Source organism: Sphaerodactylus townsendi, linkage group LG06 (assembly GCF_021028975.2).
Source record: "Sphaerodactylus townsendi isolate TG3544 linkage group LG06, MPM_Stown_v2.3, whole genome shotgun sequence".
NCBI lineage: Eukaryota > Metazoa > Chordata > Lepidosauria > Squamata > Sphaerodactylidae > Sphaerodactylus > Sphaerodactylus townsendi.
Genome location: NC_059430.1, coordinates 87,505,779 through 87,530,190, shown reverse-complemented (window position 1 = coordinate 87,530,190; position 24,412 = coordinate 87,505,779). Strand labels below are relative to the sequence as shown.

At 42.0% G+C, this 24,412-nt stretch overlaps 2 protein-coding genes across 4 annotated transcripts in view; one reads left to right on the top strand and one right to left on the bottom strand.

Annotated features, from left to right (window-relative positions):
* FBXL13 (F-box and leucine rich repeat protein 13) overlaps nt 1–15,465 on the bottom strand; it is an 89,306-nt gene extending 73,841 nt beyond the window's left edge. For both annotated transcript variants that reach the window (XM_048500546.1, XM_048500547.1), the window contains exons 1-4: nt 15,347–15,465; nt 9,172–9,275; nt 3,629–3,722; nt 728–795 (exon numbers count right to left, since the gene is read on the bottom strand). In XM_048500546.1, coding sequence (XP_048356503.1) covers nt 728–795; nt 3,629–3,722; nt 9,172–9,275; nt 15,347–15,421 — 341 coding nt within the window. In that variant the 5' untranslated portion in view covers nt 15,422–15,465. The remainder of the gene's footprint in view (nt 1–727; nt 796–3,628; nt 3,723–9,171; nt 9,276–15,346) is intronic.
* A 921-nt stretch (nt 15,466–16,386) lies between these two features.
* ARMC10 (armadillo repeat containing 10) lies at nt 16,387–24,247 on the top strand. Of its 2 annotated transcripts, none has more exons than XM_048502422.1 (6): nt 16,387–16,878; nt 18,859–19,004; nt 19,574–19,708; nt 20,830–21,006; nt 21,854–21,925; nt 23,379–24,247. In XM_048502422.1, the coding sequence occupies exons 1-6, from the start codon at nt 16,590–16,592 to the stop codon at nt 23,649–23,651; spliced, it is 1,092 nt and encodes a 363-aa protein (XP_048358379.1). In that variant the 5' UTR covers nt 16,387–16,589; the 3' UTR covers nt 23,652–24,247. The 2 variants fall into 2 exon arrangements, with proteins under 2 accessions (XP_048358379.1, XP_048358378.1); XM_048502421.1 differs by having other exon boundaries at nt 18,856–19,004.
* Nucleotides 24,248–24,412: the final 165 nt, after the last annotated feature.

Here is a 24,412-nt window from a genome sequence, read left to right as displayed (position 1 = left end):
CTCACTTCCGCTTCCAATTAGCACAATTGTACTGCGGTACCTTCCCGTATGTATACATTATTTATTTGTGTGCTTGTATGTGTTTTGCCATCAAATCACAGCTAATTTCTGGTTACTCCAAAGGGTTTTTCAAGGGACAAATTGTTCAGAGATAGTTTGCAATTGTCTGCCTCTGTGTAGCAACCCTGGACTTCCTCAGTAGTCTCTCATCCAAGTACTAACTAGGGCCAAACCTATTTAGTTTCTGTGATCTGATAAAATCAGGCTGGCCTGGACTATCCAGTTCAGGACACTTTATTTACAAAACTGAAATGTGGTGACATAAAAAACAAAGGGAAAACTGGATATGGAAAAAGAGCTACATAGCAAGCCAAAAAAGTTTCATTGTCAGCCCTGTCACCAAGCACCTGACAGGCCACTCTTTGTCAGGTATAGCAATAACCGTTTGGCAGCCTTCATTAAATATACTGCCAATACTGGCAATACACCAACACACTTGTGCTTCCAGGAAGAAAAATTACCACAAAATGTGTTTTTAAATAGAGAGGAGGACAAAACACTGGAAGCAATCGGCTGGAAGGGCCACTATCTGGTTTTTTTTGTAATACATGAGTGACACATCAGTTGCAGAGAAAATGACAAGCATGGAATCAGTCTTTCAATATGGCATAAAAAGTTGTACATTTGTCAAATATCAGGCAAATGCATGCACATACCCAATACTTACTCAAAGCATTTTCTCTTTAAATTGGTGGTATGAAAGTTCCATGCTTTCTGACACAACTCTATAGTCATCTGGAATGTAATTGCACAAATAAAACTAATCAAAATACAGAAGATATGCATGCTTAACTACCCATGCAGAAAGATGAGTGATAATTCACTGTGATATTAGCAGCATTTTCATTAAGAGGTGCAACATCAGATTTAACAAAAATTATTTTCCTATTTTTCCTGAACATTATAATCTTTCCCAGTTCTTACTATATTCTAGCTGAATGAAATCAAACCTAAATAATCAAAGTTATAGAATGAAACAGTCTAGATGCCATGTAAAAGGCATATACTTATTTGTTAATGCTATTCAGTGTTATAGCCAGCAAATTATTATTGGTAGATAACATAGGCATGAATATAGGGGTTTTTGGGAAATGAAGTAGTATAGTACACTTGATCCTGTCTGTTTACAGAATTGCATCAGTAATAACAGAAGCCTGAGTTGTTGCAGTTACTGACTGATCCTTTCCATCTGCCTCTGTTCCTGTACCAGGCACACTGCCAACCTCTTGAAAGTCACCAATAGATCCCACAATCCTACGAGGGCCAAAAGGACTAATGAAGGCATCTGGCAGTAGGGTTGCCAGGTATTCCCAGGCCATCTGCAAGGGATGCAGCCTAAATAATTGGCTGTGCCTGCCACTTCTGCACTACAGATTGAGCAAACCAGATGTTGGTGTAAAGTCCCTTACCTACTAAACCTCCTTTCAAAAAGCAGAAACAAACATCCAGAGAACTTCTTAAATGACGCTGAGAACAAGCACGCCAGCAGAGAAGCCTGGAGCTTACCACCAGGAAAGGGTTCTTAAAACTGCAACTTTTATTTATTTAAATATTTTATTTGGCTCTGAGGAATGATCAGGATGGGAAAGGATAGACTCTGTATACATAACCAAATTGTGCACATTGTAGCTTGGGTTGAAATTCTGTGCAGTGGTGAAGTGAATGTTAATTAAAGGAAAGAGAAGGATCCCTGGATTAAGATATCTGTATTTGATTTCTTTATAATACAGTTGTCCTTTCCACATTGTGACTTTCCACATCGCAGTTTCAGCTTATCATGGCTTTGATGTGGTTTCCCTATTCACAAAGGTCCCCGTAGCAGTCATCATCGCACTAAAGACATTACAGCCCTGTTTCAATATTGCCTCACTACAAGCTACGAAAACGTTCGCCATCACTGGTATAGGGAAACAGATGAAGAAACATAACCTCGAAACAATGTACAGATCCACTAAGAAAATTCAACAAATGCTACGTTTGGCAAAGGATATGAGGGATCCTCTAACTTCTGCAGGAGTCTACCGCGTACCATGCAGCTGTGGACAAGTCTACGTAGGGACCACCAAAAGCAGCACCCAGTCATGAATCAAAGAACATGAAAGGCACTGCAGACTAATTCAGCCGGAAAAATCAGCAATAGCAGAACACGTAATAAACCAAGCTGAGGACCGAATATTATTTGAAAACATAGAAATTCTGGACCACACTGACAACCACTATGTCAGACTACACAGAGAAGCCACTGAAATCCACAAGCACATGGACAATTTCAACAGAAAGGAAGAAACCATGAAACTGAACACAATTTGGCTACCAGTACTGAAAAACACTAGAATCAAGACAGAGACTAATGAGAACCACCCAGACAAAGGATGTCTCTAGGCAGTAAGCAATCAAAGGGATCAAAAGGCCAGGCTACTACAATGAAGATGCTCTCACTAATTGGTTCTGGTGGGTTTTCCGGGCTGTGTGGCCGTGGTCTGGTGGATCGTGTTCTTAACGTTTCGCCTGCATCTGTGGCTGGCATCTTGAGAGGTGTATCACAGAGGGAAGTCTGTTACACACAGTCTGTTACACACAGACTTCCCTCTGTGATACACCTCTCAAGATGCCAGCCACAGATGCCGGTGAAACATTAGGAACAAGATCCACCAGACCACAGTCACACAGCCCGGAAAACCCACCAGAACCAGTTGTATCCGGCCGTGAAAGCCTTCAACCCTTACTAATTGATTATGCTATCTTCATGGTTACTCACATGCTAAATGGGTGGATCCCACCAAACACATGCAAATCAAGCTTGCTAATAGCACCCTTTACACTTGTTAAACAGGCAAATGGTTCTTTCTCCCACCCTGGACATTCCACAGGTATATATAATCCACTTGCTTTACTACCATCATATCCTCTGAAGATGCCAGCCACAGATACAGGCGAAACGTCAGGAGAAAATGCTACTAGAACACGGCCATACAGTCCAGAAACCACACAACACCCCCCCCCCCGCACACACACAAGCACTCCACAAAGCAGGCCCCAGTACTACAAGAAGGGCTGCTGATGAAAAGCCCTCCACGTCAACTGCTATCAAGCAAATGCCATTGCCAATGCCACCATCCACCACCTCTGGAGCAGTCCCAGAGAAGCAGAATAGCTGCCCCCACACACAGGTCACCAGAAAAACCTGTAGTCTCTCTACTCGTTTCTACCTGGAGGCAGCCCCCTTGTAAAAAAAATTAGATTTATTTGATCACAGGAGGCACCACACCCCCTAACCTCACTAATGTGGAAGGGACAACTGTACATTGAAAAAGCATTCTTCCAATTTTTCCCTTTATTGTCTGTCTCCCCATGTCTTCTTTCCTTAAGGAGATCCTCTTTATTGTAACCTAATCCTTTATTTTTTATTCAAATTAATATTATTTATTGAAATTAGTTAATAGATTTATTCAAATTAATATTATTATTTTTTCCATTTCTAGGTGTCTTAGTCATCCGCAATAGTCCTCATTCTATGGAACAGCTTGGGGACACACACACAGACACACACACACACACACATTATTACCAGTTGATCATCATCGAGTCCTAAAAGGGTGTGTAAATATGTTTCTGAAATTACTTTTAACCTTAGGCTTAAGGTAGGATCAATACACATATTCCTAAAAGAAAGAAAGAAAAAGAATTGATATTATTATTAAAATAATGTTAATCAAATATCATATTAAAATTATGTTTGAGAGAGTAACATATAATTGGGTTCATTAATTGGGTGCTTGTACATACACGTCTGTGTAACATTTCGTTTGCACATTCACTTTTGCTGTGGCATTCCTTGGGTGCCTTTATATTATGTGTTAAATATTATTTGATGTGTGTTTCTGGCAACATAAGCATCTGGGCTGCAAGAGTCTGCATTACCATCTCTTTCTACTTTCTTTCTGTCCTTCAGGGTGGGGCTAAGCTTAGTCAACATAACTTACATATAGCTTGCTGTGAGAAGATTTATGTTCTACATGATATATAACAATGATCCTGTTTTTGTACTTGGAATGTATGGTATATTCTGGTTTATGCCTAATAAAGGTTTTTGGATTGGGTTGGATTGGATTGGATTGGAGAAGATTTACGCTAACTGCTCATCTTTTTCTGCCAACTCTGTGCATATTCTACCAGCAAAGCTGGACATGTTTAATGCCGAGTCTACAGGAGGTGCAATTTGTCCTTCCACTTGGTGGGAGTGATGCAATAAATATGCAATAAATTACATGGTGAATTAATCTCATATTCTTTGGACAAATTGTAAATTAGAAAGCCAAGGAAAATCTTGTAACATTCTGGTACACCAAGTTATGATTAATTCTAGCAAGAAACAGCGGGCAATCCTTTTTTGAGACTAAGTATTATTATTTGCAAAGCAAAGATATTTTCACATAAAGACCAAGAGTTTAGCTAAAATATTATTTTGTCACTAGAAGTGATCAATAGCTCAGGGTCCTTTGCCATCTGATGGGGTAGCAATAGCTGCTGCTCTCAAATCCAGATCCACAAAGGAGCTAGATGGATGATGTTTTTCCCTTCAACAGGGATGACAAAGGAAATGATGTTCAGATTGAAGCATCTCTCCCACCAGCAACAGCCAAGACGGTTCAGGGTGCCTGATGCTATTCAGCTTGACTTATTTTTGAAGAATATGGGAATTCTGGGAAAAACAGGATCTGAATAGAAACACCTGTGAAGAGCTCCAGGGGCTTTTCCTCACTGGGGGCATTTGAAGTAGAATGCTAAGTGAGAAAGATTATTTATCATCCTCTCACCTCTCTGTGGGGAGACAAATTTGCCAGGGATCTGCAGGCTCTGAAACCATCAAGCACAGTGGAGGAAAGGCAGGCAATAAAAGATACAAGGTCAACCTTCCCCTTTTTATCATTATGCTTTTTATCTTCTGTCTCATTTCCTTCTTTATTATACGGACAATATTACCTGGATTTCACATGGACTTTTTTTTAACAGTTTGATAACACAACCATGATGAAATTATTTTTTATCTCTGGAAAATGGTGATACAACTGAAATACTGGGAATCTTGCGAAGAATGCCCCAGGATTTATAACTGTACTTAGTAATGCCATCAAGTAATTAAGTGAGAAGGAGAGATCATAAATTTCTCAATCCTATGAAGAGGGAGCTTTAAATAACTAAAAAGCACTGTTCTCTGGGGCCTATGTGATTATGGCTCATATTTTGAATATTTGAGACTATTCTGGTGAAATCTTCAGTTGTTTTGACAGAAGACAAAATAGTTAAACTTATAATGCGTCTGGACTGTTTGAAGACTCCCCCCTTCCCTAACAAACAGATCTACAGCAATTTAAAAAAATTCTCTACCTCAGCTTTTTAACATTTTCTTTGCCAATTATTTTAAATGGGACAGCTGGCATTGAATAGGAGTGTCTACTAAATCAAGATTTTGTTCCAGAGAACTGGTGATGCTACTGAATGTTGTTCTGATTGGAGATTAACATGATTTGGAGGCCACCTGGTGGTCTTGAGAAAGAATTACAAGAAGACTGCTATTTTTTTCTTGGGATTATTTATTGGAACTTTAAAAATCCAATTTAGGACTATTAAAAAAAACACTCATTCCCATGTAAAGATCAAGGTAGAATTGTACATTCCTTTGTCATATGCTGGACCATCTTTAATTTAGAATGCTCTGCTTGGCACTAGTGCCTACCTAACAGAACTGGGATCCGAGCATTCTAAAACAAAGTCAGTCTAGCGTGTGATGAATGAATTTACAATTCTAATTTGATCTTTATGTGGGAAAAGTATAGATATGAATACTTAATAACAATATAACAATTCCAATTTTATATTTTATATTAATACTAATGCACTAATACACTGATACTAATATTTTGATTATCACCTTTCTTTTATCTTTGTATCTTCACCTTTTCTTTAATATAGTTTTTATATAACATAATCTTTTTTCTTTCTTTATATATTCTCATTTTTATTTGTTTTTTTCTCCTTTCTATAATTTTACCTTGAATCTCATTAATTTAGAAGACTAAGAAATGGGCAGTGCCATTCTAAGTGGCAGTAGTTGTACAAGCGATGTGCACCTGTGCTGCCCCCTAAGCTACTCTTGTGCCACTACCACTTGCTCCAGGCTTCTGAGAGGTGGGGCTTGCTATTAGCTCTGTTGCTCTCTCTGGAAGCAGCGGTTTTACTGAATAAGGGCATCTCTTGAGGGATATTACAAGATACAGAAAGCACAAGAGGGAGGTACTCATTAAAAGTTTAATATTTGAATATCTAAACAGAGTTAGATATGAAGGCAGGAAGCCAGCAGGCGTGTGAGGGCTTTCCAATGTTCTGCACTGAGTGTCACATGTACGACTATCTGCCACTAGGACAGAAGTTGTGGGTGTGCCATTGCTGCAATGAGCTCCTGGCACTCAGGGAACCTGTGCAATCTCTTGAAGCCAAGGTGGCAGACCTGGAGAAGCTGAGAGAGGCAGAGAGGGCAACAGACAACCCTTTCAGAACTCTAACAGCTGGGTCCCACTCCCAGGGTGACATCTCTTCAGATGTCATAGAGAATGAGGGTCTAGAGGATGGAAGGTGCGAGTCTGAGGTGGTGGAAGATGCTCCCTTAGATGGGACTCCTTCCTTAATTGGTGATCAGCTAACCTCTCACACTGAGGATACCCCTCAGGAAGATGGGGGGCTCCTTGTAGTAGGAGATTCGCTCATTAGGAATGTAGAGAGTTGGGTTTGTGAGAGGCATGATGACCGCATGGTGACTTGCCTGCCTGGTGCGAAGGTTGCGGATGTCACACTTCGTCTAGACAGGCTATTAGACAGTGCTGGGGTAGAATCAGCAGTTGTGGTCCACATTGATACCAATGACATTGGGAAAGGTAGCTGGGGGGTTCTGGAGGCTAAATTTAGGCTGCTAGGTAACAGGTTGAAGTCCAGGACCCCCAAGGTGGCATTCTCAGAAATGCTACCTGTTCCACGCACAGGGCCAGCTACGCAAGTGGAGATACAGGATCTCAATGTGTGGATGAGAACCCCTTCCTTAGCTGGTGATGAGAAGGGTTTCAGATTTGTCAGGAACTGGGGAACCTTTTGGGACAAGGCAGGTCTGTACAAAAGGGACAGGCTTCAACTTAACCAAAAAGATACCAGGCTGCTAGCATTCAACATTAAAAAGGTGGCAGGACAGCTTTTAAACTGATCCCTGGGGGGAAAGCTGACAGGAGCTGAGGTTACTTTGGTTTGGAATATAGTAATTGTGGGGATGCAGACAGAGAGGGATGTTTTTCTAAATCAACCACATACAAGCATGGAACACAGCAATGTGCATGTGATAAGTGATAGTGTCTACAAATGGCTAGAGGGCAAAACACATAAATCCGAAGTTAGGGACAGAGACAGGGTATACAGGTGTCTCTATGCTAATAGTAGAAGCCTTTGACCTAAAATGGGGGAGCTGGAGTACAGGGTTTTGAAGGAGGACATTGATATAGTGGGCATCCCAGATAAATGGTGGAATGAGAAGAACCAGTGGGATGCTGTTATCCCAGGTTTTAGGTTCTATGTGGGACCCAGGACCTGGTACGGTTGATAGGGAACAGTGACCACAATGCTGTCAGATTCAGTATGGAAGTCCAGCTCGACTGATGAAGAATACGAGAAGGAACAGAAATGGTGGCAAAAGAGAAGCAAGTTGGCTGATTACCCAGAAATCTTCCGTTTCCACTCTCTCAATGCCTAGGTGCCTGATAGTCCATCTCCTGGAGGTCCCATCTTGATTAACCCCAGGGGAGCAGGTTTTCTGTAGCCTCCCTAGAAGTCCCTTGGCTTTTTCTGAGCTCTCCTCCCTCCTCTTTTCTTAGGCCGTTTCCGCATGGCAGCGGAAACGGCTTCTCGCGCCGACCCGAAGACGCTGGGACCGTCCGCACGGACGGTCCCGGGAAGAGGCGGGCGCCCGCACAACCCGGCTTGTCCCTGGGCCTCCGGCGTGTCGCCGAGGCCTGGGGACACGCCCCCCCTGGCCCTGCGCGCCTGCTCGAGCGGCGCAGGGCAGGGGGGCGTGTCCCCAGGCCTCAGCGACGCGCCGGAGGCCCAGGGACAAGGTGAGTGCCGGGTCGGGGAGGCGCCGTGAAGCCGCTGCCGTTCGCTCGGCAGCGGCTTCACGGCGGCGTATTCCGAAAAGAACGCTTCTTAGCGTTCTCGGAATATGCCGGCTGCGAATGGCAGCCTGGAGACGGCGTTTTTACCGTCTCCAGGCCGTCATTTTCCGCCCGTGCGGAAACGGCCTTAGTCTTCTCCAGATTAATAAGATGGTTATTCTTCTGTAGGTACTTCCCACATCACATCAGCTTCCCACTTCATAGTGCCCTCATATAGTCTGAGCTGCCTGTTCTTTATACTGTTTCACCAATGCTGGTTTTAGTCAGGGTAGTCACCACAGCACATACATTCAACTGGGTAGTTCTAAACCCTCCTTTCCAATGCATTTTGCCATTATTATACATTTTTCATACCTTTACATTTACATGCCAATGAGAGCTCTGATGCCCTTGACAATAGATGTAGTTTTTTTTACTTTGTTGCTACAATGTTGTGCCTTGCATTTTTTAAGTCACAGCTGTTCATGGCCCTCTTACTAATGATTACCAGATGTAAATCTCAGCTAGTATTGAGGTTCTTGTTACGAAGAGAATTCTAAGGCATTCTTGAAGTCTGGAAAAATCACATAGTGATGATGCACCAAAGATAGCATATGAACTGCAAAATAAGGTGTTAGGGAAAAGACTTTGTGCTGCTTTGATTAATATCATGCAGATATCATGCAGATATTATTAGTACAGGGATTAGTACAGATATTGTCGTTCACTCCCAAATCTTTGTTTTTAAAACTTTAATCACTTCTTGATATATTATGCTGTTTTTTAAAGAATAGTTGATTAGAAACTTTATCAAGCATTTTCTAAAAGTCAAAATCCTTCATAGCTACTAGATAACACTTCTTTACATTTCAGTATTTTACACTGGGCCACAATATTTTACATCCCATACAAACATACTTACCATAAAACACCAGTCAGACCATTTCCCATCATTTCTTTGATCTTTTCTTCTAAAAACCTAAGTGGGTCATCTGGGCACATAAGTAATAAACCACTCAGAAGAGCCTGCAAAAATGATATATATGTAATTCTGATAAATATAACAAATACGCCTATATATAAGCACAAAACTTTTGAATATTACCTTTTTTACTGTATTAAAACAAACAATTTTGTTCTTTATATAATTTCTGCTTTAAACCATAGCATTTGTGCATCAGATTAAATAACATTCCATGCTTTGAATAGGAACATACATTTCTAAATGAGAGCTAGCAAGGTGTAGTGGTTAAGAGAGATGGATTCTAATTTGGAGAATCATATTTGATTCCCCACTCCTCCTCATGAGCAGTTGACTAGATAGATAGATAGATAGATAGATAGATAGATAGATAGATAGATAGATAGATAGATAGATAGATAGATAGATAGATAGATAGATAGATAGATAGATAGATAGATAGATAGATAGATAGATAGATAGAAAGAAACTGCAAATCACAAGTCTGTGAATGGCAAGAGCCTACTGTTCTCCAGTTCAAGTCAACAGAAGTCAATGGGCTGAGACTAGTAGTGACTCTGCATAAGATCACACTGCATGAACATAACTATTCAGCATCACGAGCCTGTACTTTAATTTACGCAACAGATGAAGCAAGGATTTGCTAAGCCAAATGTTGAAAAGTAGGCTCTCTGTCTTCAATTAATGAATATGGGAATAAAGTATCTAATAATGCTGCAATGTATCCATTAACTAATTTATCAGAGTCAAAAAAGGGAGACAACACTGTAAAATATTTACTCCACACTGGCTTTCTTTTATTAGAAAGGCAAAGCATATTCATCTTGTGATTTCGCAAACAGGGTTTAGTTTGTTATGATCACAAAATAAATATTTCATGATTGTACTGTTACAATTATTTTACTTCATGCTTTTTCCTTTTATGTTAGCTTTTTTTTAACTTCCAAAAGTAGCATTTCTATTATTTTTTAAACCAACATATTCAGACTTTCTGCAGTACAAACAGGGAAAGTGTAAAACAAATTGGGCATGCCTAAAGTAGTTCTTTGGAACTTGGTCCACATTCAACATAGAGGAAAGTCTGAGAGGTAGTGCTGCGTTTCTGCATGATGCATGTTCCCCCAACCCAGGTTTTTTTTAAATCACTAACTAGTAATCCTCTTGAAAAAAATCCAGGTTAGAGCCACTTCTGTGCAGACAGCCAGGCAGAAGGCGCTTTATTTCCCTCCCTCCACCATGCCATCTATGGCAGGGAGAATCCGCCTGCCATTGTCCTGTCATTTCAGGAAGGCCCCTTTTCCTTTCTAAAAAATTTTTGCGGGTTGCATCTGTGCAGCTACACAGCTATATCATGGGACAATCAGCAGGGGTGTGGGGGCTCATTTCTGCATGTCTGAGTAGCTATGCATGTTTTGCTGGAAATTAAAATAAAAATGAAGTCTCTCTGTGCAAAGGCACAATAGCAACCCAGATTGTTTCCAATCGCTGCCTGTATGGATCGCATGTGAACAGGAAAACAGGTTTCTTTATCACGACTGAAGCCCGTTATACATTTGCTGTGCGGAATCGACCATAGCTTCAGAAACAGAATTGTACATTGCTGGTGCAGTTCTGCCCTGTTTAGATAACACTGCACTCCCACTGATGTCTTGACAACTTCCAGTGCCGTATTGGGTAGGACAGGGGTAGGAAACCTGCGGCTCGAGAGCCGCATGCGGCTCTTCTGCCCTTGCACTGTGGCTCCACAAGCCGAGCTGCCTGCCCCATCCTTGCCCGCCCTGCAGGCAGCAGGGTGGGCGCACCAACTGCCCACGGTCGGGTGGGCCATGCCGCGGGCTTCCCCTCTCACCCGCCCCGTTGGAGCGGGGCGGGCGCTTTCCCGGCGCCCGGTGAGGCCGAGCCACTGGCTTCATCCTTGTCCGCCCTGCAGGCAGCAGGGCGGGCGCATCCATGCGCTTCTCAGAATGAGCGGAGTAATAGGTAAAAAAACCCCTATATATATAGTGTCATCTTTATTTTAAATGTCAAAAATTATTTGCGGCTCCAAGTGTTTTCTTTTCCCGTGGAAAACGGGTCCAAATGGCTCTTTGAGTGTTAAAGGTTCCCTACCCCTGGGGTAGGATATCATCAGAAAAGAAGAAAGTATAAAAAGGAATTATACCTATTGGTCACCACATCAAATAATGACCCACACAACTACAAACCGAACACCCCCAACCTGAAAAGTGTTCAGTTTGCAGTTTAGTAGATCAATCATTACTCTGAGGATTGTACATTTTTAAGAAAGAGTAATCAAGGCTTTTATTTTGGAAGTAATTCAGCTGTGAAAGTTTTGAGGATGAAAATTTGAGTATAAAACAGCATGTGGCGATACAGATGTTATATCAAGAATATTAATGTTTTGGGTAGAAGTGTTAGCCAACAAAGTTATTTGTATTGCCTTGGAATGTGTTCTCAAAAATCAGTATTATACAACAAAGGATTTTATCTTTGATTTGCAATGCATCAAAGTCAAATTCATGACCTGTAATCATTGTAGAAAACACTAGGATGAATATACTCCAGGGGGGAAGTGCTCAGTGGCCATTATATTTGGTGCAGTAAGGACTATTTACTAATGTTGCCATGGAAAGTGTGAAAACAATGACTGCTGAAGGGAGTTTTTGGACAGCTGATAAATATAGAAAGTGCATTTTAAACAGAAACCATTTTCTAATGGAAATATTTATTCTGAATAGTTTTAGTTCACAATAACACTGAAAATTCTTTTTATTAGACTTACAAGATGGAAATGCAATTTATATTCTCTCTCATAAAACAATCTTCAGTACTTAGGAACTTCACTTTTCCTCTATTTTTACACTTCCTGACTCCTGGGGTGGCCAAAGAGGACACACAGAATTCTAATAAGTCCAACAGCGACCTTCCCACTAGTATGGATTTAAAAGCACCTGAAGTGGGGGTGAGAGCAGGAGGAGGGAAGAAGGAGGAGGAGGAGGAGTAGTTTGGATTTATATCACCCCTTTCTCTCCTGTAGGAGACTCAAAGGGGCTTACAATCTCCTACCTAGCCCTTCCCCCCTCACAACAAACACCCTGTGAGGTAGGTGGGGCTGACTAGCCCAAGGACACCCAGTTGGCGTGTGTGGGAGTACACAGGCTAAACTTAATTCCCCAGATAAGCCTCCACAGCTCAGGCGGCAGAGCGGGGAATCAAACCTGGTTCCTCCAGATTATAATGCACCTGCTCTTAACCATTACGCCACTGCTGCTTCCAGCTTCCTAAAATTCTAAATTATACAATTCCATGTTTTGTAATAAAACATTTGACCATAGAATCTACATTTTATTACCAACAAGGCAATTTACCACACAAAAATTATATTTTGAGACATAAAATAGAAGACTATTTAGGCAAAAGTTGGATTTAAGGAAGATATATTTAAGGAACTAGTAAATTACAGGCTACTGCTATTTACTAATCCCAGTGAAAAAAATGTCAAAAGAACAGAAATTTTACATTTCATTGCCAACAGGCCAATTTACCACACAGAAATTGAAACTGCTTGACAGTTTGAGGCTATAACAATAGGTCTAGTGTACTAATGGAGGAATCTGTTTCTCCATTTCATATTTGTGTGGGTTAGTTTGAAGTCCCTGCTCCTTAGTTCTGCTTGTTCATTAGAATTGTAGACTGCAGGAACTCTCTTTTCCTGAAACCAATTGCTCCCATCCCTGTAACTCCTTGCTAATAAATGGACCTTGCTTTGAACACACCTTTCTCTGCTGTGTGAACCTAAGAACAGGAATGTGAATTACCAATTCCTGACTTGCAAGCAAAATGGAATATTACACTATTACACTGAATGATAGATGAATTGCTCTGTATTATTTACTTCATTTATATCCTGCCTATCTTCCCAATGGGGAGCTAAAGTGGTATATATCATTCTCCAATCCTCTATTTTATCCTCACAATGACCTGTGAGGTAAGTTAGACTGATGGTGCATGACTGACCTAAGGTCATCCAGTGAACTTCCACAGCAGTGTGGAGATTACAGATGGGTTAAGTAATTTACCTAGAGAAATGGCCATTAACTAAAATTGTGAACACTATCTAGACATGTGCTGATAGTTCCTTTGAGATTGCTCAGAAACCAACTGGTTCAGAATGTGGTGGTTCTGATCGGGACCCCATGGAAAGTACAAATACAACCTGTGCTCTGCCAGCTGCACTGTCTCCAGATTGAGTACCAGCAGAGGTGTATTGGGGGGAAATGGCAGCCGAGGACAACATCTTCTCCTGGCGCCCCACCCCTGTGATCGGGGGCAGGGCTCGGAGGCAGCTCAGACAGGCACCGCAGCAGCAGGCCAGCTCCTGGCCAGCCTACTGCTGCGGTGCCCCCTCCAGCTGCTCCCACGCCTCCCTGCAGCTGCCTCCTGTCCTCCCCAGGCCCTGGGGAGGGCAGAAGCCAGCCTGCAGGGAGGTGGGGGGCAGGGCACCACAGCAGGTGGTCCAGGAGCTAGCCTGTTGCTGTGGTGTCTGTCCAAGTCACCCCCAAGCCCCACCCCCAAAGGTCTGGGAAAGAAGCAGCTTGGACGGGCTCTGCAGCAGGCTGACTCTGTCTTTAGGCAGCTCTTCCGAGCTGGGTTTGCGTGGGGAAGGAGGGGGTGGGGGTGATTTTGTGTCCCCCCCCACTGTTGCGCCCATGGCCATTTGACACCTGGCCCCCTATGTGGGTCCCTGAGTACCAGATAAGGTTCAGGATTTTGGTTCTTACCTATAATGGTCTGGAACCTTTGTATCTATGGGACTGCCTCTTCTGATATACCCCTCCCCCCGAGAGCTTTACAGTTCTCAGGAAACAACTCGCTAGTGGTCCTTGGAACTATCCAATTGTCCTCAACCAGGCCCTTTTCAGCTTTGACCCCAACCAGGCAGAGTGCTCTGTCTAATGAGACCGTACGTACCCTGTACCCTGAGAAATTTAATTCAGTTAGGCAGGCCTGGCCTGTAAGACAGAAATGTTCTGCCAGGCATATGGTTGAGGCGGCAACAATTCATTAGAACTCCTTCCTTTCCCTTGTCTCTTTCCTTTGAATTCTTGGGTTATTGTTGTGTTAAACAAGAAATGCGTTTTTTTAGTAGGAATAAAGAGATGAGCCATAAGGGAGGATGTCTGTGGCAGGACAAGATAAAACTGCTGGATGACTAGGCTGAAGGGCAAGGCTTGTATCAGATTGTACATATTGAGCATGCTTAATAGGCTAGTGCATATTAACTTCTCCTGCTCTGACGACAAACTGTATTACAACGAACATACAGGAAGAATATGGGAGGGGGGCCACATATTACGGAGGAACATGTAAATAGGCAGACCACAAAGTTGTGACTCTAAGTACCCTTAGCCAATGGGGAAACAGAGAGGGTGTGGTGAATTCAGGAGAAGGGAATAAACATGCTGTGGATATACTGTTTCAGCGGAGTCTGCCCATGTGGGGATAGCCCTTCCTTTGCAAATAAAGTTACTGAAAACTATCTTCTGTTGGCTTAATATTTGGTAAAGAAATATTGGCAACACATTGTTGCACATCTGCTCTGTTAATTATAAACCCATTCGCTATTGGCAATAATGGGTGTATATATAGTAGGTCTGTAATTTAGAGTGCCATCTTTTAAGGTAAATCATTTGTAGTTTTATATTCTATGTTTTAACTTATCATATTGTATGGGTTTTTTGATGGAAGCTGCCCTGAGCCCAAATGATTGGGAAAGGGCAGGATATTAATGAAATAAAAAATACACAAATGCCATTTTAATTGATTGTTCATTGGAGCTCCTGAAAAGAAATAAAAATGCCACTTATATACAGAAACGCACTTGCAACAAAGGAGTAAATATTCATCCAAGAAGAAAAATGAGACAAGGCTAATCGTTCTCTTCTTGCAAGGGGGACGTTCCATTTTTCTCCATTGATAACTGAAAATAAATAACAGCGCATAACGTCCCAGTGGCCAGAAGGGAACCCAAAGAGAGGAACTCTTCATCCCTCCTCGGCCATCTCTCTTTCCTTCATACCTGCAACTCCTGCCCCTAACCGGGGGAAGCCTTTACCTCATAGATGTCGGGTATGGAGTATTTCTGGAAGTAGATCCTGACCGCGGGATCCGTATTTCGAAAGGTGGACATGACCCGAGCAAAGTGGCCCTACTACGGGGCTGAAGGGAAACTGCGGCGTCGTTGAAAACCCCACCGTTTTTTTCCTGTCTCAGCTGCAGCTCGTGGTCGCCTAGCGACGGAGCCGCGGCTCCCCTCCGGCCAGGCCACTGCCGGGTCAGCAAAGTCTCCGGCCAGCTGACCTCTGCCTCCTCTCGATGCGACTTGGGCAGCCTTTCGTGGTGGATTCCGCACAGCATATTTACAACGAATTGCAATCGTGATCAATGAACTCGTTCTTTATATCGATTGCAGCTCGTTATAAATATGCTGTGCGGAATCCACTCCGGAGGGCCGAATGCGAAGGAGAGGCGCAGTGTGATCAACGGCCAGTCTTCCCACGGGCAGTGGAGGAATTTATTGCTTCGGCTGCCCTCTTCTCCCTGCTCTGAGAAACAGCTGCTGCCCAGGACAGGCAGCAGGGGGAGGGAGAGCTCAATCGGTTGAGTTTCTACCTGTCATACGGCTTTGCGTTCAGAGATGGGGGAAAAACGCCAGTCTTAAATAGGAAGAAAATAGGAAGAACATTCCCAGCCACTGATGGCACGCGGGCACTTGTTGTGGGGACGGACACTGGGCGTGCAGCGTTCTCAGCGTCAATGTGGCCCTCGCCCGTGCGTCTTCGGGGCCCCTGTGGTCACTCTTTTCTTCCCTCCCCAAAAGGCGGGAAAACCTCTTAACACATCTGCCACCCCTGCCAGAAACAAAGATCCCGGAACCTCGCGGGATACCATGAAACCCGTTTGGGTCATGCGAAGAAAGTTTCCCGGGGGGGGGGGTCGGGGGGTATTTTGACGACCGCCCTCGTGCCATCGCCGTGGCGGAGACGCCGCCAAAGCCAAATAAGAATTTTGGGATACTGTAAGGACTGGCATGTTTCAAGTTGTTCTTCCGGGGCATTGGGAGGAGCCCCGTTGCCAGTTCCTGTCAGAAAGGAGTTCAACTGTCCCGTGTGGCTTTAGCCCCGCCTCTTCAGGAGCTGGCATTGCTTCGGGATTCCGTGTGATTTTTTTTCCTTTTTTTTTTACCTTCCTGTAAATTTAATTTCCCCAAATCTCCGGGAACTCCAAGCAGAGAGCTGTCAGCGCACGTCCGGGTGGTGTTACATGCCCGGCTTCAAAAGCTGGCTTCAGCTTTAGCAATGGACCTGAGGGATTCCAGAGGATCCCTGGTGAGAGCCGGGCTGGTGGGGCTGGTAGTTGGGGCTGGGGTCTGTTACTGTGTTTACCGAGCAACCTCCAGGAAGAGAACAAATGAAATGGGAGGAGAAGCAATCCTGGAGGGAGAAAGCATCCAGAAGGAACATAAGGAGCGAGTGGGGTCCACCTCCTGGGGGAAAGCCCAGCTGACGACCCCACAACAGGCCCCAATCGTGGACGTTAATATTTGCTCCCGCACAGGGCAGAGACATTCTAACCATCTCCAGCAAGGTAAGGCTTTGGTCAGCAAGAATGTGTCCTTCAACTGACAGACTGAGAGAGTAGGGTGGTGTACAGAAAACCACCTGTTGAGTAGTGAGGCCAAAAGTGGCATGGTTCCCCTTTCCACACATGCAGAATAATGCACTTTCAATCCACTTTCACAATTGTTTGCAAGTGGATTTGCTATTCTGCACAGTGAAATCCAGCTGCAAAGTGCATTGAAAGTGGATTGAAAGTGCATTATTCTGCATGTGCAGAAGGGGCCAGAGAGGAAGAGGGCAACATACCTGACTCTCTTTGCACTCAAGCTGCCAGGAACAGGAAGATGGAGAGGGGCCATGGCACAATAGTAGAGCATCTGATTGGGATTATTTATTTATTTGTGTTATTTATAGGCTGATTCCACACAGTACAAATATAACGGGTTGATGAAGGGAAATACCCTGGTTTGGGTAAGAACTTCGTGTGATTCCCCAAAACAAGATTGACCCGTGAGATTTCCCTCAACCCATATTTTTCAAAAAATGCAAAAATCACAAACTTTTTCAAACATTCTGCATTGAACTTGCTCCCACAGGCACCAAACACTTTATTTTTCCCACCCCGCCACCAGTGTACAGGACATTATAGTAGTCTAGTCTCGATGTTACTGTGACCCAGGTTCTGTCCCCAGCATCTCCAATTACAAAGGGATCAGGTTAAAAGTGATCTGAAATACTTCTGCCTGAGACTCTGAGGAGCTGCTGACAGGCAGTACTGACCTTGATGGACGAGTGGTCTGATTCAGCTTCATTTGTGTGATAACAAGGCCAGCCCATTTGGCAGGAGAGGGTTCATCTGACCCATACATTTCTTGGGACAGGTTTTCCTCTTTCTTGGTCTGCTGCTCAAAGAGTTATCACTCTGGCTCGTTCTCTTCCTGTCACATGACTATGATTCTGCATATTTGCAACTTGATGGTCCCATATTTCCTGGGAGATTGAAGTGGGTACTGGGCTAGAAAAGTTGAAGACCACTGATATATATATATATATAGTATGTGGGATTCCCTCTTCGACATGGCATCAAATATTTTAACATAGCTATCATGTCCCCCCTCAACCTTCACTTCTCCAGACTAAAATCATCTGCTTTTGACTAGAATGGTGGTTGTATTTGAAAAAGGCCAGCTAACGGACAGGAAGATCTTGCGGGAGGCCTTCATACAGGAACATAAGGCATATTTGGGTTTTGATGCAGCCACTTTTTTCACTAAATTATAGGCAGTTCCCCGCATTACAGCTCCCATTCCAAATGGCTTTTGTCCATGTGGATCCCATGATCCCAAATGTTGCCCTTTTGGTGGTCAAAAGGGACCCTTTCCTCCCTTTTTCATCAGTAGAAAAACTGGTGAGGTTTAACTCATTGTTAATTTCTTAGAAAGAGAGGCTTGTGTTTCCTACCTGGCACATCCTTGTAATAGTTTCAGTCAGACAGCTGTGCTGGTCTACAGTAGAAGAGCAAGTGCCATGTTCATACTTCTGCTTCAGTTCTGTTTTTAGACTTCTGACTAATTTTACAACCATAATCCTATTGAATTGTTTATTGGATGTCCCATCCTTTAAATGGTATTGACTCCCTCTGTATAGTCAGCTTCAAGTTCCAGTTGAGAAAAGCACACTATAAATAATATAAAATAAATAGATTCCAGTAGCACCTTAAAGGCCAACAAGCTTCCTTCATCAGATACCTGATGAAGGGAACTTTCATTAGATACTTGACAAAGGGAACTTTGGCTCTTGAAATGGAGCTTTCAAAAGTTTATTTCCTGAAAATCTTGTTTGTATTAAGGTGTTACTGGGCTCTAATCTTGCCTGTATAATAGTGCAACCTTTCTTGTAAAGGTACCCCCTCCTGTGCTGCTCTAGCCCACTCCTTTGTAATCCTAGTTAAATTTCTGCTGTGAAAAAATTGTGGACTTTTAATGTGTATGTTTCCCTATACTAGCAGGCATGAATTTTCCAGTATCTGCTGATGGTCTAACAACAAACCACATACAGAATCTTATTTATTTACTGGAATCTGTGGAAGATCCCTTAATTCAGGAACAAGTCCTGATTACACTGAGCAACAGTGCGGCCTTCTCTGTCAATCAGGTAAGTATTGTTCTTTAAGCAATACCCAAAGAAAAGGAAATACAAAGAGCCAAAATGATGATGACATTATAACATTTTAAAATGCATTTTTGTTAAAGCAGTATTTTTAAAGAACAACTTTGGCTTCTGTTTGGTAGCCATAATTCTTAATCACATGCCATTCTCTGGCAGGAATTGTGCATATTTCTGCAATATCAATTGTACAGTTATGGTACAATCACCAACAATTCCATGGAAAAGTATTCCATCTCAGTAGTAGACTATACTGAACAAGTAGGCATTGAAGTTCAGACTAGAGTACTAGAGTACTATAATGTGTTTCAGCTGTCCCTCAGAGACAGAAAATGGAGAAATCATTGTCTGTGAAAAGCCGGTGTGACATAGTGACTGGAGTGAGGAGTTGGAAGACCTAGGTTCAGATCCCCATTTGCCATGAAGTTTACTGTACAACTTTGGACAACTTTCTCCTTTGGGGGTAGGGCGGTATATAAAACTAAATAAATAAATAAAAATATGTTCTTCAGTTAAGACAATTACTAATATATATATATTTTCTTTTTAACTTGTAGGATATAATTCGAAATTTAGGGGGCCTTTCTGTTGTTGGAAGCATGCTTTCAGTTCCAGCTGCTAATGTTAAAGAAAAAGCACTGAATGCTCTTAATAACTTGAGTATGAATATTCAAAATCAAGCAGAACTAAAAGTAAGTTTAAATAGACTGTGTAATAAAAAGGATATCTGAACTTGTAAGGAAGAACTTTTAGAGCAATCCAGTTGTATGAAGATTAATGAGACCTTTGTCAATATGGGATTTTTCACATGCTTGACCTAATCCTGATTTTCTCTGGCGTCAATCCACATATCTTGGAGTCGGTTTGGGTACAGTTGTACCACATGTCTGCCTCCCTGTGTTTTTTCACAGTTGTGGAGCCAGTTTATTTTCTTCCTTCCAGTTTATTTTCTTCCTGAGGAGTTTCAGGAGTAAGTACTGTTGTCATTGGTAATATCATCAGTGGTGTCACAGCATGCCCCCCCCCCCCCACTTTTTAGCGGTACTAAAATATTGATGTAATTCTGAAGTGTTGTAACAATAGACTTAAGATATTATTTGAATTCCCAACTGTTTAAAAAGTAATTTTCTGTCCCCCTCCCTCAGAGAGATACAAAGGAGAGGAAGAGCTAGAAAGAAAAGAGCTAGAGACTCACTTTTCAAATAAAATTTGAAAATTCAGAGAGCCTCATAAGCCAATTGTTACAACACCCCTGCAATATATTGATATTTTACTGCTGTTTAAAAAAAGAAAAGAAAAACCACTCATCTTCAGGGTTGGTGGGAGGAGGAAAGGAAGATGTTTGACCATTACTATTCAGTCATCAACAGTAGTCTGGAGGTGGGTGGAAGGGACAAGGAGGACTGAAAGAAACATTATGCATTAGGAAAAAACCAACTCAAAATTGACTTCCAGAAAAACATTGGTGTAGAAATAATCTCAAAGAATTGGGGTTCTTTGAGGAAAAAACCCCAAAAACCTGAAGGAACAAAAGAATATACAAGAAAGCTGTGGAAAAGAAAGAAGTAACTTCATTCTTTAATGAACCACCTGATTGCAACTAAGACAGGGCCAAAATGGAATTACAGGAGAAGCCCCTCCAATTTGAGATCTGTGATCATTGTTGATGCTACTTGCCTCCAGGTGGAAAGTCTACCCATGAAACATGATAGCCCCATCCTGACCCTCTAGAGAAATTAATATTTACAAAGTCCTTAATGAGAACGTCTTGGTTATGTTTGTTATAATAATGTTTTGGTTTTCCCAATCTAAGAGATACATTAATGAAATCTGTGAAGAGACCAACTCCTCACCCTTGAACTCTGAACTGCAGCTGAGTGGTCTTCGCTTTTTAACCAATATGTCCATTACCAACGACTATCAGTACATGATGACTAGCTCCATTCCGTGCTTCCTCCGTTTGCTTTCAGATGGAGATGAACGAACACAGGTATATACTTTTCTAGATGTAAAATCTTGAGTATGCTGTTTTTTTCTGACTTGAAGCTCATTTAGCCTTCCATGTTTGTTTTTGCTTACTCTGAAAATACAGAAAGGACAGGCAGATGAGAAATACTATTAAGGGTTGGAGTATAGTTAAAATGTTGATTTTCTTTCCCATTGAGAACTAGTGTACATTTGTAATAATGAATGGGAATTTAATTATTTTGTCTTTTCAAGCTGCAGAGGTTTCAGTCCAGTTTTTTTTTTTTTTGTGGGGATCTCTTTACACTGTAACTATTTAAGTAATTTCACCCAGAGCAGGGATTCAGGGAAGCAACTTCTCGTCAGTCATTTATAGGAAGAGACCCAACCTGGGCCCATTTTGTACAGTACAGCTTGTCTAATTGTGTGTAGTAACAGGTTGCTGCCACAAGATGGCACTTCATGTTTTTCTCTGAAGAAACAAGGAACTGTTTGTTATCATCTGTAGAAAAACTGAATAAAGTGCTTTAGTTCTGAGTCGTGAACAGCCATCTCCCCTAGCTATTTTGCTTTATGTCAGTGGTTGGTGCATAGGTGGGGTGATGGTCCCCGGGGACAAAGGATGCTGATGTGCCTCCTGCCGCATTGCAGCTTTGGAGTAGATTAACCTGTGTGCTGCCCATCCTGCGCCTGTTCTGTCAGAAGTCAGTCCTACTGAAATCAATGAGACTTACTTCATAGTTAGTATGTTAGCATAGCAAATTAGTATGCTCTTGTGCAAACCATTACCAGAAAGGGAAGACTTTTTGTGGTTTCACAATGATTTCTAGTTACATAGCTGAATAAAATAAACTTTCCCCCCGTTATTATAGACTCAGGTTCTAAAAGTGCTTGTGAATTTATCAGCAAACCCAGCTATGACAGAACATCTTCTCAATGCTCAGGTAAGTCTACTGTTTTTCTGTGCTCCTTCTGGAAATCCTTGTTCTGTTGTGTTTGGATAAATGTTTGTCTTTTTAAAACTTGTCATTGCTTGTTGAGAGAGTGGAGAAGGGAGATAATCCCTATTCCAGCTATTTTGGAAGTTCTTGTTCCCACATAATAAATGTCTTCCCAGTATGAGAAAAAACTGACCTAAAACTGTTCAGCAATTGATTGAAAAAAATAGAGCTATATCATGATGGATGTCCCCGTCCCCCCGCCTCCCACCCCATTTTACATATTTCTGTGCAAATGACTTCATGGTTTGGCACCAGTTATAGCTTATGATTGTACCAAATTTTCATGAAACTGTACACATAGAGATATTGAAGTCCAGGTATTGTATTTATATTACTTTGGCTATGGTATATCTAGAAACAAACCACTTAGAGTAGTTCTGTTTGTTCTATATCTTTAGAATTTATGAAAGCAATACATATAAGTTTCTCCACTTGACCTATTATGCTATCAGAACCAAAAATATATCAGATGATCAGATAATTGTTTGCAACCAGAATACTGACTTGTGGCGCAGTGGTTAAAAGCAGGTTCATTCTAATCTGGAGGAACCGGGTTTGATTCCCTGCTCTGCTGCCTGAGCTCAGATTAGCCTGTGCACTCACATGCACGCCAGCTGGGTGACCTTGGGCTAGGCACAGCTTTTCGGAGCTCTCTCAGCCGCACCCACCTCACAGGGTGTTTGTTGTGAGGGGAGGAAAGTAAGGAGATTGTAAGCCCTTTGAGTCTCCTTACAGGAGAGAAAGGGGGGATATAAATCCAAACTCTTCTTCATTTGCTGCCACACAAGTGCTGAGGCAGACACTGCACCAGGGTCACCATCATGAGCAATGCAGGCCAATATATCAATCCAGATGATTACAACTGAGGTTAGATAACCATGATACTGCCCCACTTAAAAAACAGTGACATATGTCCAAGATGGTTTCCACTGCTGTGGCTTTTAAGCAGAAACAGACACTTTCCCCAGACAGTTACATTTTCAGTTCCAAAAATTAACAAGTTTTTGAGGAGGTAAAACATAAGCCAATACTTTCTCAGGAGGAAGGATATAATTTGGACTGGTCTGACCTATTCTTGTCATGCCACAACGACTCTTTAGGTTGTATCCAATCTTCATTTTCCACTGACTCGCCCTTCTCACTGGAGAACCTCTTCATGTTATTTCTCAGGTAATGTCCCCCTATTTTGTGGAGATCAGTAGGAAGCAGAAAAGTGCCATTTTGCCATGTTAGTCTGGCAGAAAATTTAGTCTGGACCCTAATCCTTCACGTATAGCTAGTTATAAACTAGTTAGTGTGATTTTTTAAAAGTCATTTGTCTACTTCAGTAGTTTACATTTATTTCTCATGATTGTCACCAGCTGTTTTGGTTGTGTGTGCATGTTTTATCCTCTAGGCACCTTTCCTGTTATCCCTGTTTGACAGCTGCATCAACAAAGAGGTCCTACTCAGAGTCCTGATGTTTGCCACAAACTTGACACAGCATATGAAAAAAGAAGAGAGTGCTGTTGTCTCATGTCACAGTGAAGATTCAATTTTTTCCATGCTTTGGGGGAATTCAACTAAGTGTTCTCAAAAACTGGCATCTCTAGTCCTTCACCATGACACAGAAGTCAAGGAACAAGCTGCCAAATTAATAACACAAGGAACAAGCTGCCAAATTAAGTAATTTATCAGATTGAAATGTCCTGAATTTAATATCCTGAATTGTATATGAAAAAGTATAAATTTCAGTAGTCTGACACAACTCCTTGTGAGTGTGGGAGCTCTGGTGTACATATGTGCAAAGACTACATTCACTGGCCTTGTGATACAGCTCCAGGGGTGTGGAGTCAGGTCAGCAGAAATTCTAGGTGGGGGCACAGCAGTCCGGAGAAAAGGGTATGGAAGACAGTGTCTGCCCCTCAGAACTGCGGAATAGCAGCCTTTCAGCCTTTTACACTGGGACATCTACTACAACCTTGAAAGAAGTTTATTCAACTGCTACCAGAATGTAATGGATTATTGTAATTATTTACTATGCACACTCAAGCATTTATTTATTGTTGCAGCTAAATTTAGGATTACGCTAGGAGGGATCAGAATACATAATTATTTGCACTTTGTTTTGAACAATTGAACCTGCAAAGTTTTTAACTAGTAGGGTTTTTTATATTATGCTATTAAATGGAGCTGCATAAGCCATATAGTTAAAACAATTATGTACATGTATGTGATATAAGTATTGCATACTTGATTCTACTTGAAAAAGATCTATCTTTATGCCTTCCAGTCTTCCTCCTTGCTATTTTAGTTGCCTGTGGCTATTTTGTTTTTACTATAGCTTTTGGCATATAATTTTACAATACTGTGTCTCTCAAAGTAAGTGCATAATGTACCGGTAGTTTTTCACTATAGATAGTGGAATTAATTTCAGATACACAATAGATA

What these genes read in the sequence shown, in the direction of transcription:
- ARMC10 (XM_048502421.1), top strand. Translation starts at nt 16,590, where the DNA reads ATGGACCTGAGGGATTCCAGAGGATCCCTGGTGAGAGCCGGGCTGGTG. An exon ending in AAAATCAAGCAGAACTAAAA is followed by an intron (nt 19,709 to 20,829) that starts GTAAGTTTAAAT and finishes TCCCAATCTAAG; the next exon opens with AGATACATTAATGAAATCTG. An exon ending in ATGGAGATGAACGAACACAG is followed by an intron (nt 21,007 to 21,853) that starts GTATATACTTTT and finishes CCGTTATTATAG; the next exon opens with ACTCAGGTTCTAAAAGTGCT.